At 44.3% G+C, this 24482-nt stretch overlaps 1 protein-coding gene across 6 annotated transcripts in view; it reads right to left on the minus strand.

The window, feature by feature from the left end:
- Positions 1-24482, minus strand: part of ACTR3B (actin related protein 3B) — a 119922-nt gene that overhangs the window by 20529 nt on the left and 74911 nt on the right. For 5 of the 6 annotated variants that reach the window (XM_051857097.2, XM_008263930.4, XM_008263927.4 and 2 more), the window contains 3 exons: positions 21961-22104; positions 17793-17966; positions 16276-16368 (listed from right to left, as the gene is read on the minus strand). In XM_051857097.2, coding sequence (XP_051713057.1) covers positions 16276-16368; positions 17793-17966; positions 21961-22104 — 411 coding nt within the window. Of the gene's footprint in view, positions 1-16260; positions 16369-17792; positions 17967-21960; positions 22105-24482 lie in introns of all 6 variants that reach the window. The other variant, XR_011390302.1, reaches the window with a different exon arrangement.

Raw genomic sequence — 24482 nt, forward strand, 5'->3', positions numbered from 1 at the left:
GTGTCTTAGCTCATGACCACCCCCACCCCTCGCCAAAGCCTTCACTTCTGCCCTGGTTCCTCAGCTGCATGGGGACCTTCCCCGCTTGACTCTCACGATGTGTGATGCTCACCAGAGTCTCCTAATAAGAAACAGAGTCTCTGTGAAATTCAAAGGGCACTAGTCTGCTGAAAGTTGAAGCAAATCTGATTTCAAAATGACAAAACAGAAATTTCTCCCTTTCTCCTTAATTGAACCAATTCAAATAAGAAACACATGTTCTTACAACTACTATACAGGAATAAAACTGTAGCATTTTTTCTTAATTAAATCAAGCTAAATTCATTTCAAATACCCAATGCCAAACAAAGAATATGCATTATTCACTAGATGTCTTATCTCTACACCAGCCCATACTTTTGTTTTGGTGACAGCTCATTCACCACTTGATTCACCACCAGTATTAACAGTAATAGCATCATAACAACAACACTCAACATGTGCTGGTTACTATGCTATGATGCTTGTTGTCCCCGTTAAGCCTTACAACATTATGAAATAGGTATCATTATCCCATTTTACAGATTAAGTGCCAACAGCCAGATGTTAAATAACTGGCCCAAAGCCACAAGCTGGGAAGCTGCAGATCTGCCTCATTCAAGAGCACATGCTCGGGGCCAACGCTGTGGCATGGCGGGTGCTGGCATCCCATATGGGCGCCGGTTTGAGTCCTGGTTGCTCCACTTCTGATCCAGCTCTCTGCTATGGCCTGGGAAAGCAGTACAAGATGGCCCAAGTCCTTGGGCCCCTGCACCCATGTGGGAGACCCAGAAGAAGCTCCTAGCTTCAGATCGGCCCAGCCCCAGTCGTTGTGGCCATCTGGGGAGTGAACCAGCGGATGGAAGACCTCTCTCTCTCCCTCTCTGCCTCTCCTTCTCTCTGTGTGTAACTTTGACTTTCAAATAAATGAATAAATCTTTTTTAAAAAAAAATCCCACACACACAGCCATAGGATTAAGTGAAGATAATAGAGTAATAACAACATTTACTTAGTACTTAATAGTAATTATCTAACACTAAAAATAATATTCACTTAATTAGCAATAGTTGCTATATACCAAGCAATGCGATGTATTCTTTTTAAAAATAACCTAATTAAATTCTCACAATTCTGTAAAATAGTTGCATTTCCTATGGCCACTTTGCACCTGGGAAGCAGGGGCTGGGCAAGACTAAGGAAGCAGTACAGACATGGCAGTGGTAAATGGTCCAGTCGATGGAAAACCCAGGCAGTCTCGTGCTGAAGCCTTCACCCTCTTAGCCTTGACAACATAAAAATAATGTTCTCAATAAAGTGTTAACAAAAGCCAAAATTCAAGGATGTTGACTCTAAAGACAATTTAACTTAGAAAACAAAGTACTGACATATCACATAAAACATAAGCAATCTGTAAACTCTGAGGGGTAGAGCTCTAACCATGAGTAATCTTCCAGAAAAGCATTTTCTTAATTCCCTTCCACCAATCTACTTACAATTTTGATTGGAAATCCAGATATATTCAAACACCTAGTAAGGATATCAGCCAGAAAGTATCTACTTCACTCAAATCAACAAATTCTCAAATCAGAACCATTCTAATCAAAAATAACATTTTTAAGAGATTTATTTTACTTGAAATGCAGAGTTAGAGGGAGAAGCGGAGGCAGAGAGAGAGAGAGAGAGAGAAAGAGAGAGGGAGGGAGGGAAATATCTTTCATCCATTGGTTCACTACCCAAATGCCCACAACAGCTGGAGCTGGGCCGGTCTGAAGTCAGGAGCCAAAAGCTTCTTCCAGGTCTCCCACGTGGGTGCAGGGGCCCAAGGACTTGAGCCATCTTCCACTGCTTTCCCAGGCACATTAGAAGAGAGCTGGATCAGAAATGGAGCAGCCGGACTTGAACCAGTGCCTATATGGGATGTCGGCCTGCAGGTGGTGGCTTAACCCGCTACACCACAGCACCAGCCCCCATAAATATCATTAATTACAGATCCCCGTGTACATCAGATGGAGCCAGAAAAATATACTTGTCCAGGTAAAGAAAACCTTGACCTAAGCTGAAAAATACCAAAAGCCTAATTGTAGGAAAGAAGTTGGCAATCTGACACCGCATAGAACATCAGACTTCATTATCAATGTTTTTGGAGAATTTTCCTTATTTAAGAAACTTCTCACAATGTAACATCTATTTATAATTCATGAAAAGAAAAGGCAAAGATGCAGTAATAACTGATAATCAATGATTACAAGGAGTGACTTCTGGTTTTGGTGGAGCTCCAATTTCCTAAACTGAGTCTGTATTTTAACTTGGAAATGCTGGTCTTTGCTCTCTGTAGTGTGCAGATTTTGTACACTGAAGACCGCACTTTCACACCGTAGTCATCTCAACACCCTGCTCCCACTTCAATGGCTTGGAATCTAGTATAAAGGCAACATCTGCTTGGTAAGTTCACTATGTTGACTGGCACTTTTGAGAACCCTCAGCAAATATGATATTACCTTACTTTGCTGTATAAATCTGTACTGCACAAGATCAAATGGAAGTTTCAACTCTAAGTTCTCTCTCCCAATGGAAAGGCCTGCATGGGAATGCCATAGCATGTACTATAATAAACAACACACGTAAGCTGTTAGTCTTTGGAAATTTAAATCCAAAAGGCTTAAAATCTTTATCAACAGTAAGTTCATTTCATCAATAAACAGGGCACTGAAAATAACAAAACTTCCCTTTCCTTTAATGCTATGCGTGCTCTTAACTCAGTTTGACAGACAACAGCACCACCTAGCAACCACTCTGTGTAACTGCAGGCATGATATAAAAGCTGCCCAGAGACTGCAGCCTCTCTCTCCCTCACTCCATACTCAGGCACCCATGATCCCCACCGGTTAAGAGGACAACTCTGCTGGAAGCCTCTGTTATCCCTATTTTGTAGTCTCAAAAGCTTTTCCTTCTTTAGGAACTACAGCTTTTTATTCTCGAACTGAACGCAAAGAATGCAATCTCGGCAAAAATTTGCTCCAACCTAATACATGGGATGTACAGTAACCCAATGGTGTACTGGAGGGAATCCAAGCCAATCACCAGGGCCACTTTTTAAAAAATATTTATTTTATTTATTTGAAAGACAGAGTTACAGAGAGAGGTAGAATCAGAGAGAGCAAGCCATCTTCCATCTGCTGGTTCACTCTCCAAATGATTTCTACAGCTAGAGCTAAGCTGATCCAAAGCCAGGAGCCAGGAACTTCTGGGTCTCCCACATGAGTGCAGGGACCCAAGGACTTGGGCCATCTTCTACTGTTTTCCCACGTCACAGGAGAGAGCTGGATCAGAAGGGGAGGCAGCCGGGACTGGAACTGGCACCCATATGGGATGCGGCACTGCAGGCTGGGGCTTTAACCAGCTGCACCACAGCGCTGGCCCCTCCAGGCCCATTTTCAAACAGCTGCCTGATACCAGGGACTGCAACAACTAACAGCGAGTTCCTTACAAGAATAACCTGTAAGTCTTCTCTCATCCTGCAACTCCTCATTTTCTTTCAACTGCTGTAATCTGGCCTCTGCCCAACTCCTCTCTCTCTGTTGCTCACTGCCTCATAGTGAACCCAGCTGCTGCCCTAGACACTCACCTTGTATCAGTAACACCTGTAAGGGCCAAAGACAAGTGGTCTTCCCCTGGCCTTTGGAGTTTTCTTTCTCTTCTCTCTCAAGACTATTCTTCCTGGCTTTTTTAACAGTTATTTTGTGTCAATTTGGCCAAGATGTAGCACCCAGTGACGTAACCAACACTACTTAGGTGTTGTGAGGGTATTTTGTCGATATGGTTAACAACAATACGACGTGGAGGGTAATCATCCAACCTGTAAAAAGCAAGAACCAAGATTCCATTCCCCCGAGGACTCGTGCCTTGACTGCAGGGTCAGTCACTCCCTGAGCCCCAGCCCGACCCACAGCTGCTGGCACTGCCAGCCTCTACTGCCGCACAAGCCAGCTCCTCAAGGTAAACCCACGGACATGCAGCTGCCCAAACGGATGCCATCCTACCACAGCAATACGCCTACTGCTTCTGCTTCCCAGGAAAGCGCTCACTTAGTCTCTTTGGAATCCTTTCTCTGCCTATCTCTTAAAAACTAACCTCCCTTGGATTCTTGGTTTTTTGCCTACATATTCTCCTGTAGTGACACCCACTTGCAGACCTTTAATTTCCATCAGCACACTGAGGATATTCAAATCTCCATGCATAACTCCATCTTCTTCCTAAGCTTCCACCTTCGGTCTGCAATGCAACATCTCCACATCTAGAACTCACTTTCTGACCCCTCGTGTGGGTTCCCCTGCTCCTGCATCCCCCATCCTCCTAGATGTCCACAAGCTACCTGAAGCTTGCACTCCTGCCTCATTAAAATCTAATGCTATGGACCCTCTTCTTCCCTCTCCTCCCAACCATGTCTGGCCGTACACCTCCTACCACCACTTCCGACAGGAGTGCTGTCTCACCACAGCACTACACGATCCTTGTGACTGCTCTCCTGGCTCCAATCCTTGCACTCTAGCACTCATCGAAACCTGCATCAGGTCACTTCCCATCCCTGCACAAAGCCCTCACTGCCCTTAGGATGAACCAACTCCACGGAGGACCCTCCAGAGGACATGCAGGTACCTGGTGGCTCACATACGCTCCTGAACACCCCACATGCTCTGGCCGCTTCATGCTTATCAGGCCTGTGCTCACATGTCAGGTCCAGGGATGCTGAATTGCTCTCAGGTCCAAAAACAAACTCTCTTCTCCTTCATTTTTTTTTTTTTTTAAGATTTCTTCATTTTATTTGAAATGCAGAGTTACAGAGAGGCAGAGAAAAAGAGAAGTCTTCCATCTGCTGGTTCACTCCCCAGATGGCAGCAACAGCCAGAGCTGTAACAGTCCACAGCCAGGAGCCAGGGGCTTCCCTCGCATCTCCCATGTAGGTGCAGATATCTGTCTCTCTCTAACTCTGCCCTTCAAATAAACAAATAAATCTTAAAAAAAAAAAAAAAAAAAAAAGATGTATTCACATCTGCTTGACAAATATAATAAATAGGAATTTTTAACCACTCCCAGTTTATTGCTAGAGCAGATTCAAAGATATTTTACTGCTGACCCCCCTCCCTTCCTAGACTTGTTTCCCACAACTTCCTACACCTTCTGCACGCACACACACACACCCCGGACTCTGGCCAGAAGAAAAATCCTTATCTGGCCAGAAAAAAAGTGACTCTCCACTCCTCAGGACTCCAGGCTGGTCTCCCCCAGACCAGCCCTGCAGGCCAGGCCTCAGAATCAGCTCAGTGTCACTTTCTCAAAGTCTTTCTTGATCCCCTCTAATTAAATGCAATCTTTCCCTTCTCTCAATTGTCATAATTTGCATGATTCACTTTAATTACATTCAGCTCATAGTGGTTCCCATTAGAGTTATTTTGGTATTTTTAGCTTTATAAGCTCTTGAAGACAAGAACCATTTCTCACGCATACTTAAACCCCCTAATTCACAACAACAGTGCCTTCTACCTAGTAGGCACTCAAGCTACCGCATGAGTAGAACTCAGAAATAGAAGATACCCAGTTATATTACAAAGTGACTTAGACTAGGTCTGGCCTCAAGTAAAGCATGCACGTTGCTACACTGGCTACTGACAGTGATGCTCAATTTAGTCGAACCTTAGAATCACTTTGTCAGGCTCCACCAGGCCCAACTACAACAGAATCCCCAGGGCAGGATCCAGACCTGTCCATTCTAGAGTTCTAGGACGATGCCCAAGGCGGATGAGGTCGTGTACTACCTGCTCTGACATCCCTGCAGACCCTCCCTGTTGTTCCAAAGGCAGAACAGAGAGGACATGTCTATCATCTTTATTATTTCTGCCAATAATTGACTGAAAATTAGACAGATGATGACTGCCTCCGTCTAAAAAACACTGCTTTGTTTTTGCAAAGAGTCTAAGTTTTTTTAAAGATGTGTTTACTTATTTATTCAAATGGCAGAGTGACGAGAAAGGAAGAGATGGAGAGAGATCTTCCATCCACAGGGTCACTCCCAAATGGCTGCAACAGCAAGGTCTCGGTCAGGCGAAAGCCAGGAGCCAACTACTCCATCCTGGTCTCCCACATGGGTGACAGAGGTCCACATACTTAAGCCATCTTCTGCTGCCTTTCCAGGTGCATTAGGGTGAAGCAAGATTGGAAGAGCAGCAACCTGCACTCGAACTTGTGCTAGAATATGGGATACCAGCATTGCAGGAGTTTAACCTGCTGCATCAGAACACCAGCCCCCAATTCTAAATGTTTAGTCAAGCTCATAAAAGTAGGCAGTAGAACAGTGGTTACCAAGGACAGTAGTAGGAAAGTGGGAGATATTGGTCAAAGGATGCAAACTTAGTTGTAACATAAACAAGTTCTGGAAACCTAAGGTGTAACATGGTGATAATAGTTAATAATGATGTTTTCTATTTATCTGAAAGGCAGAACCACAGAGAGAGAGAAGGAGAAAGAGAGAGAGAGAGAGAGAGATCTTCCACCCACTTGCAGAAGCAGCAGTCACAAGATGGTACAGAACCCACTGCCAACCCACAACAAATGTACACCACGACCAAAGAAATCAACCTCTCGTGTGGGACACCATGATACATCCAGGAAAGTGGCGAAGTGGGGGTAGCCTCACAAGTGTGTCTCTTTCCTCTGTTCCACAGAGAGCTCAGCTGTGTGACAAAGCACAAAAGACAAGGTCAACTCCACCATACTCAGTCCTCCCAGCTCTCAACCCTATTTGAATTTTATATCAGCTACAAGGCTCCTTACATAAAAGCAGAAGTGGCTGATAGAGCAAAAGACTTATTCTGCACAAATCTGTAGCCAGGGCAAAGCCAAAACCATTTCAAAGACCACAGGGAAGAAACGATCAGCCTAACAGCAGACAGAGTTCAGGAGCAGGGTTTCCTTCTTGGGAGACTCACCTCCCCTCCACATTGACATAATTGTCAGCATCATAGAGTGGAAAAGGTGTAAGTTTTCAAAAATGCAAAAAAAAAATAAAATAAATGCAGGCAATGGGCCCAAAATTCAACCTTACCTGTTAACAGTACAGGTTCTTACTTAGCACCATAAAACTCAATTTTCTGATGTATGCAATAATTAAGACAATGTACTTTAAGAAACCATGGAGGTGGTGGTGGTGGCAGGGAGGTGCCGGCACTGTATCGCAGAAGGTTAAGTCTCCGCCTGCAGCACCAGCATCCCGTATGGGCACCGGTTCAAGTCCCGGACGCTCCACTTCTGATACAGCTCCCTGCTAATGAGCCTGGGAAAGCAGCAGAGATGGCCCAAGTCATGTGCCCCCACACCAATGTGGGAGACCTGGAAGAAGCTTCTGGCTCCTGGCTTTGGCCTAGCCCAGCCCTGGACGTTGTAGTCATTTGGGGAATGAAGCAAAGGATTGAAATGCTCTTTCTTTACTCCTCTCTTGTATCTCTTTCAAATAAATAAATCTTTAAAAAAAGAGAGAAAGAGGGGCCGGCGCTGTGGTGCAGTGGGTTAATGCCCTGGCCTGAAGCGCCAGCATCCCATATGAGTGCCAGTTCGAGTCCTGGCTGCTCCATTTTCAATCCAGCTCTCTGCTATGGCCTGGGAAGGCAGTAGAAGATGGCCCAAGACCTTGGGCCTCTGCACCCGCATGGGAGAACCAGAAGAAGCTCCTGGCTCCTGGCTTCAGATCTGTGTAGCTCCAGCAGTTGTGGCCAATTGGGGAGTGAACCATCGGATGGAAGACCAATCTCTCTCTCTGCCTCTCCTCTCTCTGTGTAACTCTTTCAAATAAATAAATAAATCTTCAAAAAAATTTAAAAATTTTTAAAAAAAAGAAAGAAACTTCAGGGGCCAGAATTGTGGCCTAGCTGAAAAAGCCACTGCCTATGATAATGGTAGCCCATATGGATAACAGTTCGAGTCCCGGTTGCTCCACTTCCAATTTAGCTCTCTGCTAATGCACCTGGTAAAGCAGCGGCTCCTGCAACCACGTGGGAGACCTGGATGAAGCTCCTAGCTTCAGCCTGACCTAGCCCCTATCATTATAGCCATTTATGGAGCTGACAGAATCTCTCTCTCTAATTCTGCCTTCCAAATAAATAAAATAATTTTTAAAAAAAAAGAAAAGAAATGATTAAAGTCCCTGCACATAGAAGCCTCATTCAGCACGTAACAACAGACTAAAATGCTGGTCCCCTGAAGGTCTCAGTTTTATTTGTGAGATGAGAACAGAAACAGGAAATATTGCACAGGGTCATTATCAGCAAAGTGCCATTATATAATAAAAAATAAAGTGTAAACTTTCTTTTTTTTTTTTTTTTTTGGACAGGCAGAGTGGATAGTGAGAGATAGAGAGAAAGGTCTTCCTTTGCCGTTGGTTCACCCTCCAATGGCCGCCACAGCTGATGTGCTGCGGCCGGCGCACCGCGCTGATCCGATGGCAGGAGCCAGGTACTTCTCCTGGTCTCCCATGGGGTGCAGGGCCCAAGCACTTGGGCCATCCTCCACTGCACTCCCTGGCCACAGCAGAGAGCTGGCCTGGAAGAGGGGCAACTGGGACAGAATCTGGCACCCTGACCGGGACTAGAACCGGGTGTGCCGGCGCCGCTAGGTGGAGGATTAGCCTATCGAGACGCGGCACTGGCCAAAAGTGTAAACTTTCAATAGATTATAGCTATTAAAGGATCTTTTAAAAGCCTGTGATTAATGACAAAATTTCAAATAAATACTGTGAAGTGTGGGGAATCTTTTTTTTTCTGCCAAGGGCCATTTGGATATTATTTTATAATATCTGCAGGCCATACAAATTATCAACTTAAAAATTAGCTTGCTGTAGATTTATTGAATTTCAGGTCCCACTTTGAACTGTCTTGGCAGGGCCAGGCCAAATGATTTCGTGGGCCTTATACAACCCAGGGGCCAGATATTCCCCACTGCTGGAACTTTGATTAATAGTACAGGACCTAGAGACCAATGAGCCACCAAAAAAAAGCAATTCTGAAATTATCAACCACTTAAATTATATTTACAAGGTTAGTCATTTTTTCCTAATCTCTGAGCAACAAATTACAGAAATTTTGGGCAGCCAGCATTGTGGCACAGCAGGTTAAACTGCCATCTATGATACTGGCATCCCATATGAGTGCCAGTTCAAGTCCCAGCTGTTCTGCTTCTGATCCAGCTCCCTGCTAATGCACCTAGGAAAGCCGCAAAAGATGGTCCACGTGCTTGGGCTCCTGCCATCCACAAGGAAGACCTAGATGAAGTTCTGGGCTCCTGCCTTCAGCCTAGCCCAGGCCACAGCAGCCATTTGGGAAGTGAGCCAGTGGATGGATGATCTCTCTGTCTCTCTCTGTAATACTACCTTTCAAATAAATAAATACATCTTTTTATAACAAAAAGAAAAAAGAAAAAACTGATACTGATAAAATTTATTTTAAGAGCAGGAATTTAGCCTGAATGTTAAAATGTCCAATGAAAGAACGGGGCCATCAAAGAAGGAGGTACAAAGGTACCTTCAGAGAAAGCTCTGAAGGGAGGAGAGAACTTCCACTTTGACTATGACCCTGTCGGAATAAGATCGAAGTCGGCAAACTCAAAAGGCTTCCATAACCTTGGCAACTCATGACTAGAGCCTAGGGAGATTACTGACGCCATAAACAAGAGTGTCAAATTGTTAAGTCAACAACAGGAGTCACTGTGTACTTACTTCTCATGTGGGATCTATCCTTAATGTGTTGTCCAATGTGAAGTAATGCTATAACTAGTACTGAAACAGTATTTTACACTTTGTGTTTCTGTGTGGGTGCAAACTGATGAAATCTTTACTAAATATATACTAAATCATCTTCTATATATAAAGTTATTTGAAAATGAATCTTGATGTGAATGGAATGGGAGAGGGAGCGGGAGATGGGAGGGGTGTGAGTGGGAGGGAAATTATGGGGGAAAGCCACTGTAATCCATAAGTACTTTGGAAATTTATATTTACTAAATAAAAAAATAAAGTAATAAAAAAAGAATGTTATACTACTATAGTTTTGATGATCTGTGACTATTTTAAAAATTTACTGTATATTTCTGAAATGGTCATTTTCCCATTCAATTATTTATAGCCATTGTCTTTATTTCCACTAAACTAGGATCTTTTAGAAAAAAAAAATTTCCATGTCTTATAGCAAATCACTTTGGGTTCAGTTACAAGCTCTAGCTACCTGACAATGCAGACCTCGGGAGGCAGCAATGATGGGTAAAGCAAACTGGTTCCTGCCACCCACTGGGAGACCTGGATTGTGTTCTCAGCTCCCAGACCTGGCCATTGCTGGCAGCTGGGGAGTGAGGATGGGACTGAACACACTCTTGCTTACCCTCTCTCTTCCTCTCTCTTTCAAATAAAAAAAAAATTAATGTATTAGAAAATGCAGGGGCCAGTGCTGTAGTGTAGCAGATAAAGCTGATGCCTGCAGTGCCAGCATCCCATATGGGTGCCGGTTCAAATCCCAGCTACTCCACTTCTGATCCAGCTTTCTGCTATGGCCTGGGAAAGCAGAAGATGACCCAAGTCCTTGGGCCCCTGCACCCAAGGAGAGCAGGAAGAAGCTCCAGCCACTGAGACCATTTGGGGAGTTAACCAGTGGATAGAGGACTTCTTTCTCTCTCTCTGCCTCTTTGTAATTATGCCTTTCAAATAAATAAACAGAAGGAAGGGAGGAAGGGAGGAAGGAAGGAAATGCAAGTAACTGGGTTAAACTTATTTGTTTTTTTTGTGTTTTTTGTGTTTTTTGTTTTTTTTGTTTTTTTTGACAGGCAGAGTGGACAGTGAGAGAGAGAGACAGAGAGAAAGGTCTTCCTTTGCCGTTGGTTCACCCTCCAATGGCCGCCGCGGCCAGCGTGCTGCGGCCGGCGCACCGCGCTGATCCGATGGCAGGAGCCAGGAGCCAGGTGCTTTTCCTGGTCTCCCATGGGGTGCAGGGCCCAAGCACCTGGGCCATCCTCCACTGCACTCCCTGGCCACAGCAGAGGGCTGGCCTGGAAGAGGGGCAACCGGGACAGAATCCGGCGCCCCGACCGGGACTAGAACCCGGTGTGCCGGCGCCGCTAGGCGGAGGATTAGCCTAGTGAGCCGCGGCGCCGGCGGGTTAAACTTATTTGTATTTGTTAAGCTACAATCCTGATCCTCTCTCAGAGACCCTTCAATTTTTTTTTTTTTAAGATTTATTTCATTTATTTGAAAGAGTTACAGAGAGAGGTAGAGACAGAGAGAGTCTTCCATCTGCTGGTCACTCCCCCAGATGACTACAACAGCCAGAGCTGTGCCGATCCGAAGCCAGGAGCCAGGAGCTTCTTCCAGGTCTCCCACGTGAGTGCAGGGGCCCAAGGACTTGGGCCATCTTGTACTGCTTTCCCAGGCCATAGCAGAGAGCTGGATCAGAAGAGGAGAAGCCGGGACTTGAACCGGCACCAAGATGGGATGCCAGTGCTTCAGGCCAGGGCTTTAACCAGCTGCACCATAACACCAGTCCTCAAAAACCTTTCTAAGACCATGTTTTCTTACAGTTTCTCTATCCCATCATTCATTATCCTATCTAGAATGGGTCTGCCCTCATCTCCTTTCATCAAATGATCTACAGGAAACTGCTGACTTAGACATCTACTGAAGTCCAAGATGATTACTATAAATATACAGGCAGTCAACAGCCAACACCACCTCACTTCTCTTGATTGTTAAGCCACCTAACAATGACTGTGGGGGCCAGCGCTGTGGCATAGTGGGTAAAGCCACCACCTGCAGTGCGGGCATCCCATATGGGCGCCGGTTTGGGTCCCAGCTGCGCCACTTCCGATCCAGCTCTCTGCTATGGCCTGGGAAAGCAGTGGAAGATGGCACAAGTCCATGGGCCCCTGCACCCGTGAGGGAGACCCAGAGGAAGCTCCTGGCTCCTGGCTTCGGATCGGCGCAGCTCCAGCCGTTGCAGCCAATTAGGGAGTGAACCAGCGGATGGAAGACCCCCTCTCTCTCTGCTTCTCCTTCTCTTCCTATGTAACTCTGACTTTCAAATAAATAAATAAATCTTTAAAAAATGACTGTGAAAGGACATTTTTAACGAGCTATTATCGCACGCACAACACTAGTATCACCATTGTACTAGCCCATTTTGCAGCTGTCTCTGACACAATCTAACACTTCCAGCCAGGTGACTGGGAGAGGAGTACGCGTATGAACTAAGAGAACAGTAAGCTATCTGTGGGTAGCTGCTGAGGACACCACCCGACAGTCAGCTGGAACGTTTAGAAAGCAGATGGAAACGTGAGGCTGATCTACAGAGCGGTGAGGGGAAGAGAACTCACCACTGCACCCTCTGCCTCAGACACCCTCAGCACTAGCCCCTAGATCGTTTCCTTCCTCCTCTTCTTCATGAGCCATTGTCTCTCCCCACCTTTAATCCTTGTTCTCTCTCATGACTTTCCCAGGTTTAGATATCAAGCCCTGTACACAAACATGGCCTCATGGGATATACCACCATCCCTACATCTGACACAAAAGCTTAAGTGATTTGAAACTCCTGCAGCAGTCACATGTCATTCTCATATGCTTGCCTTGTCTCTCCAGTTTATAAAGCTTCCTTGAGTTCAGAATCCGCACGTTAAACACAGTGTTACTTACTAATTCCAAAAAGGAAAACGGCATCTCAGTGAAATTATTAGAAAGAAAGGGGCAGGCACCGTAGTAGGGGAAGAAACAGAGGCAGATTCCTCAAGCGTCCTTGGATAAGCAACACAGTAGAAGTAAAGATTGCCTTACCCTTCCTAAATAATACAGTCATTGTGTTGGTTAACGAATTTCTCCTATGACAAGAGATAAAATGGCCTCTCCTGATACCCCTCCCCCAAAATAAACAAAGCCTGAGACCAATTTGTTTCATTTCACCCACATGGCTCTAGTTTCTGCCACCTTTCTCCATCTCTGGGGCTGCCATCGCTTATTGAATATGGAGCTCACTGAACTAAGTGAACTGTGTCATCAAATGAGACCAGCACGAGCAGTCCATAACAGGGGGCAAAGCTTCTTGATGATGAATTAGGCTCTTTATGTGCGCCTGTTCCTGTCAGAGTGACAGAGGAAGAGAGAAAGAGAGAGACTTTCCATCTGCTGATTCACTCTCAAGATGCTGCAACAGCCGGGGCTGAGCCAGGCTGAAGCCAGGAGCTTCACCTGGATCGCCCACGTGGGTAGCAGGGGCCCAAGCACTTGGGCCATCTTCTACTGTCTTTCTCAGGCCGTTAGCAGGGAGCTGGATCAGAAAGTGGAGCAGCCAGGACACGAATTAGAATCCATAAGGGATGCCAGCATTAACCGGCAGAGGCTTTACCCACCATGCCACAATGCCAGTCCCTCCTGTCTCTCACTGACAATAAGACAATGTTAAGTGAGATTTGAGAATTAGAAAGCACAAGACACGCTACTTAACTTTCACACTGCAATCTCTTTAATTTCCCTCTTATGGCAGGTTTTTATTGCAGGAAAGGTGTTTAATTAAGGCTACAAGGCCAACAACACTTGGAATCATAATTTGTTTTCTGGTCATAATACATTATCTAGATTTCCTGCCTTCTGGCTTCAGATCGGCACAGCTCCAGCCATTGCAGTCATTTGAGGAGTGAACCAGCAGGTGGAAGACCTCTCTTTCTCTGCCTCTGCCTCTATAACTCTGCCTTTCAAATAAATAAATAAACATTAAAAAATAAATTTAAAAAAAACATTATCTAGGTAGGAAAATATTTTCCAATTATAAAAACAAGATTTGTTGACTATAAAATTTCAAGCAATTTTGGCCGGCGCCGCGGCTCACTAGGCTAATCCTCCGCCTAGCGGCGCCGGCACACCGGGTTCTAGTCCCGGTCGGGGCGCCGGATTCTGTCCCGGCTGCCCCTCTTCCAGGCCAGCCCTCTGCTGTGGCCAGGGAGTGCAGTGGAGGATGGCCCAGGTGCTTGGGCCCTGCACCCCATGGGAGACCAGGAAAAGCACCTGGCTCCTGGCTCCTGGCTCCTGCCATCGGATCAGCGCGGTACGCCGGCCGCAGCGCGCTGGCCGCAGCGCGCTGGCCGCGGCGGCCATTGGAGGGTGAACCAACGGCAAAGGAAGACCTTTCTCTCTGTCTCTCTCTCTCACTGTCCACTCTGCCTGTCAAAAAAAAAAAAAAAAAAAAATTCAAGCAATTTTAAAGCACAAAAAACAAACATAAAAGTTAACCATCACCATACCCTCAAAGATACTTTCCTTACTTCAGGAGCAAAGGGGCTGGCAATGTGCCACAACAGGTAAAGTTGCTGCCTGCAGTGCCAGCATCCCATATGGGCACCACTTTCAATCCGGCTCCCTGCTAATGGCTTGGGAAAGCAGCACAGGATTATCCAAGTGCTTGGGCCCCTGTCCCCAATGTGGGAGACCCAGAAGAAGCTCCTGGCTCCTGGCTTCAGCCTGGCCTGGACCCAGCCATTGTAGGCATCTGGGGAGTGAACCAGCGAATGGAAAACTTCTCTCACTATATGTTGCTCCTTTTTTCTCTGTAACTCTGACTTTGAAATGAATAAATAAATCTTTAAAAAAGCAGCAAAGTATGTATCAAAAATATGCAAGCTATATTTTATATAAAATGAAATTATATGTAAAGTTTTATAAGTTCTTTTATTTAAGATGTACTATAGCTATCTTCTCATTTGAATTTACACTGATTTACCTCATTCTTTTCAAAGGTTACCTAGTATTCTGTTGTGAAGATAAAACAGGGGTCAGCACTGTGGTATAGCAGGTAAAGCTACGGCCTGTGGCGCTGGCCTCCCATACAGGTGCCAGTTCATATCCCTGCTGCGCCACTTCTAATCCAGCTCCTTGCCAATGGCCTGGGAAAAGCAGAGGATGATGGCCTAAGTGTTTGGGCTCCTGCCACCCAAGTGGAAGACCTAGATGAAACTCCTGGCTTCTATTATTGGTCTGGCCCAGCCCTGGCTGTTGCAGTCATCTGGGGGTAAACCAGTAGATGGAAGATCACTGTCTCAGTCCTCACTCTCTCTCTGTAACTCTACTTTCCAAATAAATAAATACATCTTTTTAAATAAAAGTTAAAATTTATTGAGTCCTCACTGTTGAACCATTTCTCTACTCTTTAAAATTCACCTGGGGCAGGCGCTGTGGCACCACAGGTTGAGCCTCTGCTTGGGACATCCACATTCCCGTATCAGGAGCTCCTGGGGTCTAGTCCCAGCTCCTCCACTTCCAATGCAGCTTCCTGCTAGTGTGTCTGAAGGCAGCAGATAACAGCCCAAGTACTTAGGTTTCTGTCACCCCTGTGGGAGACCTGGGTGAAGTGCCTGGCTCCTGGCTTCAGCCTGACCTAACCCTGGCTGTTGCAGGCATTTAAGAAGTGAACCAGCAAATGGAAGACATTTCTCTCTTTTGCTCTCGTTCTTGCTCTCTCCCTCTCCCTCTATCACTCTGCCTTTCAAATAAATAAATCTTTAAAATAAAGAAAAGAAAATCAATCTAGCCAAATTTGAGTGAGATGAAGTCACGAGGCTTACAGTGGCAGTATGATTCACTCAGGCAAAGGCTAACGAGAGATGGAGGAAAGCTAACTGATAATCACATTCTGCCTTCAGTTTCTGGCTGCCAGCTCTGGGCCAGCATTTCCTGTTATTCACCAATTACATGGACTAGACTTTTCTCATTCCAAGTTTTCAAATTCTAGGCAATCCAAGAATTTTGAAAAAAAAATTTTAAGAGCATATTCTACAATCTGATTGTTCCATTTTGGACTCTAACTTCTATCACAGCACATTAGCATTGAACCTAAGTAAATATGCATGAAACAAGACTGCAGAGTTCACAGGAGGCCTAAGAAGGTATCACTTTTATCTTTCAACCAGTGAGAGGACCAAAATTTTCCAATTTAAAATATACCTTCCCAGGTAAGAATAAAATATATTACAGTATCTACATTAAATACTTCTAGTTAACCAAGTCATATTTCTAAACATTTTAAGTCAGTCTTTCTCCGAGTAAAATCATTTATAATTATACTGCTGTTAACAAATCCTATAAAACAGAAAGCAAAACAGAAATGTCAGTATATTAAGCACCTAGTCTCAGAATTCTGTGCCTTTAATTTTGGAATGAAATCAAAGTACCTTACCCAATCAGCTTATACCTTATACAGCGGGCGTCGCACATCAATGGGACAGTTTTGTATTACTTCATCGACAACATCCGAGATGGACTCCATGAAGTCTGGGTTGGCAAACTAAATTTTACATAAATACAAAAGAAACATCATACATTTCTCTCAAATAGGAAAATAAAAAAGTTCTTTGTAAAAAAAAGAAACTTTAACAAATAATACAATTCACTGTAACTTAAAAACACTTCACACTGGAATGAAGGAACGTCAAAGCAATCTCACAGATGACGGATCACATACCCATGAAGTGGTAACCTGTGTCTCCTTGAGACAAGAAACATGAGATTTAGTAACAAAGACAGCCCCACCCCACATCACAAATACATAGTAAATCATGCTAATGAGAGAAAAGTTATGTGTGTGAGCTACGTGATACGCAATGAGAAACTCACAAGTGTATCACCAGTGAATATTGCCAACATGAGAAAGTTAGGCAGGACATAAGGAAAAGGAAACATGTTCAGTGGAAGGATAACCCTGGCCTAGAAGACAGGGGAAGGGCTGTATTTCTTGATGGTGGTAACTTTAAAATGCAACAATCTGTACAATATAACAGTTACTAGATTCAATTCTTTGAGTTAAGTAAGCTGAAGTGCAAATAATTCCACTCAATCACGTTTGAAGTCTATTTTTAAAATCAAGGAAAGCTTTAGTGTGCAAAAGTCTAAGAGAAAGAATGCAGTAACATCCTCTTGTCCACCAGCTGCTCGCTAGACACTGGTCTGTTTTTTGTATACTTTAAATTGATACTATCAAGAGCATGAGTATTAATTAGGTTACTACTATTCATTAGGTTAATATTAGTCATTAGATTATGAATAGTGAGGCATACACTCAGCACCACTTCTTTGTACAAAATATACATCTTAAAACAGGCAGCAGTTTGATACCTACCTACTTCATGTAAACTGAATTAGGCAGGAAAATAATACCAAAATACAAATTTAATCCATTGTACGTGGAGCTTACACTGTTGCCTCTTAATTTCTGCTTTCTGCAGAAGTATTACTAATTCCTTGTGATGACCAGTAAAAATGACAAAAGCTCACCTTGACTTTCAGTGAGCAACACAGCAGGACCAACCATCCTGCGTTACAACTGGGATTCAGACAGACCACCATAGAAGGTGGAGACGTTACCTGTCACCCCACGTTCACACAGAATCAACCTGCATACATCCCTTCAGGGTAACCAGCTGTCTCACTGGAAGGTACTCCTAAACCCTTGGGACTCATTTTAATTCCATTATTTTCCAATGCTCTTAAAACTTCTTCTAACCTCTCAGCAGACAACCCAGTCTACGAAGAGGCAAATTGAAGAATCAATCGAGCAGACACAGTGCACCCGGGCATTGTCACTGTCTGCTGAGAGAACTGAAAGGCAGCTGGCTTCTAGGACTCCATTGAGAGTACTCTTCATGCACACTAGGTGGCAATATTGCTCCATATCCACCACACTGCAACACATTCGGAAAAGCAGCATCTTACCTCTGGGTGAAAGAATATCTCAGGTCCCAGGAACCTTTCGTAACCAACATCTATAATGAACTTCTTCTGATTGATTGCATTGATACCCGTGTATTGTTTGATCCACTTCCGGGGATCCATGTCATACTTAGCAAATTCCTTTACAATATCCGGGCAAATGTAACAGTACTTCTCCTGCATATACACACAAAGACATCACCAGACATTAACACCTACCCAGAGTCTCGGCCCTTTCTGACAGCTACCCAGGGACTCCATACATTACACACACCCCTGAAATGACATCTGCCCACTCCATAACAACAGTGCATGTGCTGTCAAGCCTCCTCATCTATTGCCTTTCATATTAGACATCACTATACTCAGACTCTGGACAGGCTGAGTCTGCTTTCTCTGACACTTAACTACTGATCCCAGCCTTGGTCTACTTTTGTTGCCATCTTATTGGAATGGTGTCTATAACCACTACAAGAGATCTATCGTGGGTCAGTACCTTGTCTCCGTCTAGTCTTTCCTGGCGTGTCTCTTCACACCCCTCCAGGCACCCTGTAGTCTTCAGCTTCTGGACCAGCAAACTGTGCTGCAGCCCAATCTACCGACTGCGGTGCTGTCTACACCCACTGCATTACTGCAATGGCTTCTCTGGTGCCGCACCAACGGAGAGATCACGGTTAATCTCAGCCATCAACGTGCTGTGGAGTCAGCCACAGAACTGTCCTCTAACTGCCCAGGTTTTCCTAGAGGCATACCCTCAATCAACACATATGTATCGCACGTCTAGGCACTGGAAAGACACAAGTGAATAAAACACACAGATCCCTGTCCAGATGACACTAGCTGAGAGTCAGACAATAAGGGACTACAATAAAGGTGATAGGGACCAAGAACAATAGACAAAAGCAGTCAGGTGGGAGGGCCAGAGTCACCAGGATGCGGCTGCTACAGCACAACTTGTTACTTGCTTCCACACTGGCAGCAACACCCAACATGAGCTGTGCAAAGTGTTTCCTGAGAATCTGATGATAGTGATGTTCTTGGGGATCCCTGTGTTGATCATCTGTCCTTAGCAATCAGCTCAGCAAAGCAGCAGGTGACATCTGGGCACGAGCTTCTGAAAGTAAGCGCCAGGTGGGCATGGCTCAGGTAGGCCCACTCAGCCCATGCACGAGAGCAGCACCAGCTTGAGCTCTCTATACATTTTAGAAGGAATGACTCCCTCAAAGACCTCTTTGTGGCATCAAGCTTTAAGTTTCCTAGAATTCCTGACACATATTCTCATAACATCTGGATACCTTTGATCTACTCTAGCTAACTAAAATGGCTGGGCAAGAATTGTTACACAGCCCTGAGTTCCCTGATGAGAGAGAGTCAATAGCACTTTGAATCTATCAAGACTAGAGACCTATCAAGACTCAGCTGTCCTGGGAGGACTGGTCAATGCCCTACAGCATCCTAACGCACTTCACTGATGTCGTGAAACACTCTCCTGAAGCTGGATGCAGAGTAGCAGTGCTAACACGGAAGTTCTACATTCATGGGACAGAACGATGTGTTCACATTAAACACGCTGAGGCCTGCTCATGACCACAGCAGGTAGGGATCATCTAAAGCATTCCTTCCAGGATCTCTTCCTTTACAGGAAGAAGTGAGGTAAGAACTAACAGGGCCAACCCACACCTGACAAGTCAGGGAAGCTGCTCGGAGTCTGCAAAGAGAGTCTCTTCCACTCCTAATCCTCACAGCTGAGCAAAACACATTCTTAATCCTGCAGCACCACCTCAACTTCCAGGGTCAGGATGGAACCAGGTAAGCAGGGAGTGAAACAAAAGCCCAGCATGGGGCTTGGGAGCGCCACCTCCACTGAGAGGGGAGCACTCAGATTCTCAAGAGTCACCCTAACAAGAGGGTTCTCATTTGTAGCAGATCCAGGGTGGGTAAGCAAGATTACACCAGGTATCAAATTTTCTTCCCCAGAAGAAAGGCAAAGAAAGAAGGAGAGAAAAATCTTGTGAACTATTTCAGTCTAAAAGGGGCTGGAGTTGTGGGCAGTGGATTAAGCCACTGCTTGCAACACCAACATCCTTTTGGGCGCCTGTTCTAAGTCCTGGCTGCTCCACTTCTGGTCCAGCTCCTTGCAAATGCGCCTGGGAAGGCAGCAGAACATGGCCCAAGTGTTTGAGCCCCTGCCACACAAGTGAGAGACCGAGACAGAGTTCCAGACTCCTGGATTCAGCCTGGCCCAGTCCCAGCCATTACAGCCATCTGAAGACTGAACCAGCAGATGGAAGATTTATCTAACTTTCCCTCTCTCTCTGTAACTCTGCTGTTCAAAAATTAATTAATTAATTAATCTGAAAAATAAATAAATAAATAAATCTTGAAAAGGAAACACTTCAGTCTATAAAACAAAGTCTGGAGTGGGTATTTGGGGCAGCAGTTAAGATATCACTTAGGATCCTGCATCCCACAGGCAGTGTCTGGGTTCAGGGTTCAAGGTTCAAGTCTCAGCTCCGTTTCCAATTCCAGCTTCCTGCTAATTTGCACTCTAAGGGCAGTAGTTCCCTGTCACACACATGGGAGAGCTGGATTGAGTCCCTGGCTCCTCGTTTCAACCTGGCACAGTTCAGGACATTGCAGGGATTGGGGAAGTGAACCAATGGATGGAAAATTTATGTCTCTGTCTCTCTTTCGAATAAAGTTAAATAAATAAATAATTTAAATATATATTTTAAAAACATAAATAATAATAAGAAGAGTCTTATGACACCTCAGAAAACCTTCGCCCCAGAGGGAAGGGACCAACTCTTCTCTGTGCCGGGAATTCACTCTTTGAGTACTGAGAGCTCTCCTGCCCCCGCCCCTGCCACCACTCCTCCTCCTTCCCTGGAACCTCCAGCCAGAGGTAAACTGGGGGAGGAGAGGGCCTACTTGCAGAAAATTACCCTAGATCAGTGCCCCTCCCTGTCCTAGATTGTCCATCAAAACCTGAGAATCATCTCTGGTGCTTTTTTTTTTTTTAAGTTTTTAAGCTTTTTATTTAGTGAGAGAAATACATAGAGGAGTGAGGGCTTTAAGGGAAAAAGAAAAGTCAGGAGATTAAGTTGGGTTCCACACCTGGTGCTTCCTTTCCTTCAACCAGCCTCAGCTCTGAGGTGCTTAGGAGGAGCAGTGCAGCAGGAGAGGAGGGCTGAGTCTCACATCCCCTGCCCCTGCTCCTCTACAGCTCAACAGCACCAAATGAGAAAGAATATACTCAAGACCACACGTCACTGCCATCTCCAAACTAAATTCTTCTCCCAAGAAAATTCCTTCCCTCATTATCTGTGTAATAATTATCCTTGGATTGCTAAGGATTTCTGGCATTTTGATTTTTTTTTTAATTGTCCTGATTTTGCAATTTGAGAAGACAAACTCTTTACAAAGGGTGTATCAATTGCCATGTACAGAGTAAGACAACATTAACCCTGAGGAGCATGTCAGACACACACTCTAATTAAGGATTATCAGCCATTTTTCTTCTGATCTTACTGATTAAATTCTAAAATGTCCTGTAACTTTTCTAATATAGAAATTAGAGTATAGAAAATACAGATGAATTTTGTTTAATGAGTCTACTCTAGATCCTAGAATTGCACTGTTTTGAAGTATAAAAGAGGTCTTCAAAAACTGTGGAAAAGGCACATTACAAAAAAAAATGCATGGATCTGAAATTTCCTGCAGCAAGATAAACGCATTTTCATTTCATCTGCCCACAAACTTGCTGAATTCTTAGGCCACAATGATGGGTGCAGACCAATGCCGCCAGTCACCTGTGATGCTGCAGCTGGCCTCCCCTTCCAGAGGGGGGAGAAGCTTTAGTTAACTGCACTTCTATTTAATTAGGTTCCAGTGACACCCTGCTGTACTACAGGAGCCGGTGCTCAATACCAGTTATCAAGCTGATAGCGCTGACAGCCGAAATCTCAACAGCGCGTCTGTCAGAAGTTGTTGAGCTGTAGGTCTTCAGCCCCCTTAACTCAGTGGTAAACAAATCAATGTCCACACTCACAGGGAAGGGTTGATAGGGACAGGCAAGGGAGGCAAGGGAAGGGATGGTGGCTCCAAGGGACGTGGCCAGACACCATTTCTCTCTCACCCCCAAACCAGCCAGTTTCCCATCTGTTTTTACCTTAATGGCTTTTGCGGTCTCCAGTGACTGCTCAGGAGGGATTCCCACCTCCCTCTCCCTTAGCAGCTGTTGAATGAAATATGTAATATCTCTACCTGCAATCGGGATGTGTTTGATGCAGCTTCCAATTACATAACCTTCTGCCTGGGGAAGAAGAGGAGGCAGAACAGCCTGCGTAAGTAATCTCTCAGACAGGAGCTGCCCAGACTCATGAGGTCTCCTGCCTCAGCCTCCCTTGCCCACCCCACTCCTGGCACTAACAAGCACTTACTGAGTCACCACTGTGCAAGCTCAGTACTGCAGGTATTTTTATATTACTGCATATGCAATCCCATTAATATTAAAATTCTAAATTATTCCAATAACGTGAGACTCTCCATAGCAACCAAAAATGATGTTTTCATTAGGAATGTGAAAAAGAAAACCACATAGGGTAGTTTATTTCCAAAAAGTAACAGTAACACTGACTATGAGAATAGACAATCCAATATTTTTTTTCTGTAAAAAAAAAGGAAACGGTTTTATCTATAAATTGTCAAGTGAACGGTAAATCTACCATATTTATCTTAAAATCAGCAATCAGTTAAGTACACAGGACTTAGATGCAAACCCCAGTTTCTAGTTCATTGGCTGAGTGGCCATGGCCATGTTTCAGCCGCCACACATGATTCCCTGGGGCTTTACTATATTATATTCACACAGGTTAATACAATCTTGCATGTCAAGCCTGTAGTGCTGTGCTCTGGCACACACTAAGTATTCAACAAACAGTCCCTTGTACCGTCCTAAGGACCAATTCTGATAGGTTAACCTAAGCACTCCACCCTTTGAAGGCAGCAGGCGCATCAGTAGTCTGGATTCTCTCACTGTGCTGACTTCCTGGGCCAGTGAAGGCAGGTGTGTAAGGTGCCGGCAAAGGGACACACAGTGGCTCCACTATCTCTGGTCTTGCTAGTAGGGCTGATATCTTTCCACCCATAGCAGCCATGGACCCAAAGTTCCCTCCTTCACCTCCCTCTGGGCAGTGAGTGGCCACAGAAGCCACAGACAGGCTTGGCAAGTCCAACTGTTCTACAGGGGCTGGGGAGGGGAGATGCTGGTGGTGAGCGTGGATGGCACCCTACCACAGTATCATCAGATAAAAGACATAACTCGGGTTTCACGTTACAGCTCTGTGCAACAATCATCATGTGACACAGAGGGAATGGAAGTAAAACACTGACTTCATTTTACAGATGTGTTAACTCTAATAACTACATGCACTAGATACAGCCACCAATGAAGGTCAAGGACAACTTACAGAATTCCTCCTGCTTTTTTTTTTTCTGATGTACCTAACTTTAAGAAGTAAAGCAGATTTAGCCCTTCTGTGAAGTCCTAGTATTTGTAAAATATTTAAGGCAGACATAAAAGATAAATATAAATCATTGAAATAGTAAGGATCAACTTAAACCCATAAAAATATTAGATTTATTAACACAAACTATTCACAATTTTCTATGCATTACATATAGCATTTTCTAAACATTGCCACTAAATTGCAGTTTCATCACAGCACCAGAAACATTAAAACAAGCTACACGTCCAAAAAGCAAAAGAAAATGACTAACTGAAGTATGCTATGCCCACAATTACATAGTAAACATTTCTTCACAGACTATTTAACCATAAAATAGAAAATTAGAGTTAATATGCAAGGTATAACTTTAAAATTATATAATTAGGATATAAAACCAGACATAGGCTATTCCAATTTTGATTAAAATGTGTGCAAAGTACGTGTGTGTGTGTGTGTGTGTGTATGTGAGCTAAGAAATAGAGCCTAGAAGAACTAGAACCTAAAAAATACATGGTTCTCTGGATAGCTTTATGAGTAATTTTATTTTCTTCTTTACATTTTTCTATGTTCTATTTTATGTTCCTATTTTATCCAAATTTTCAAAAAATGTAATTTTTACACTGGAATAAAATGGAACTAAGATACAGTTATAAATTTAAAAAACCAGGGGCAGCCATTTGGTACAGAGGTTAACTTGCTACTTGGAATGCCTACATCCTATGGAGAAGTCTGTGGGGTTGAGTACTAGCTTCCCTTACAATCCAGCTTTCTGTTTATGTGCACCCTGGGAAGTAGCAGGTATTGGCTCCAGTACACATGTCCCTGTTACCCAGATGGGAAATCCAGACTTAGTTCCAGACTCCTTGTTTACGCCTGGCCTAGCCCTGGCTATTGCAGGAATTTGGGGAATGAACAATTGATACATCATTCCTTCACTTTCTTGAAATAAAATGGTGACTTTTTTTTTTTTAAGTAAATGGATTTTTTTTTTTTCAAATCCTAATTCATGGGGCAAGTATTTGGCCTAGTGGTTAAAACACCTGTGTCCCATACTGACTACCTGTTCAAGTCCCTGGTCTCCTCCAAATTCCACTTTCCCATCAATGTAGACCCTGAGAGGGCACAGGTTACAGCTCAAGTATTTGGGTCAGAGCCACACATACAGGAGACCTAGAATGAGTTC

This window comes from Oryctolagus cuniculus, chromosome 7 (assembly GCF_964237555.1).
Source record: "Oryctolagus cuniculus chromosome 7, mOryCun1.1, whole genome shotgun sequence".
In the NCBI taxonomy this organism is placed as follows: Eukaryota; Metazoa; Chordata; class Mammalia; order Lagomorpha; family Leporidae; genus Oryctolagus; species Oryctolagus cuniculus.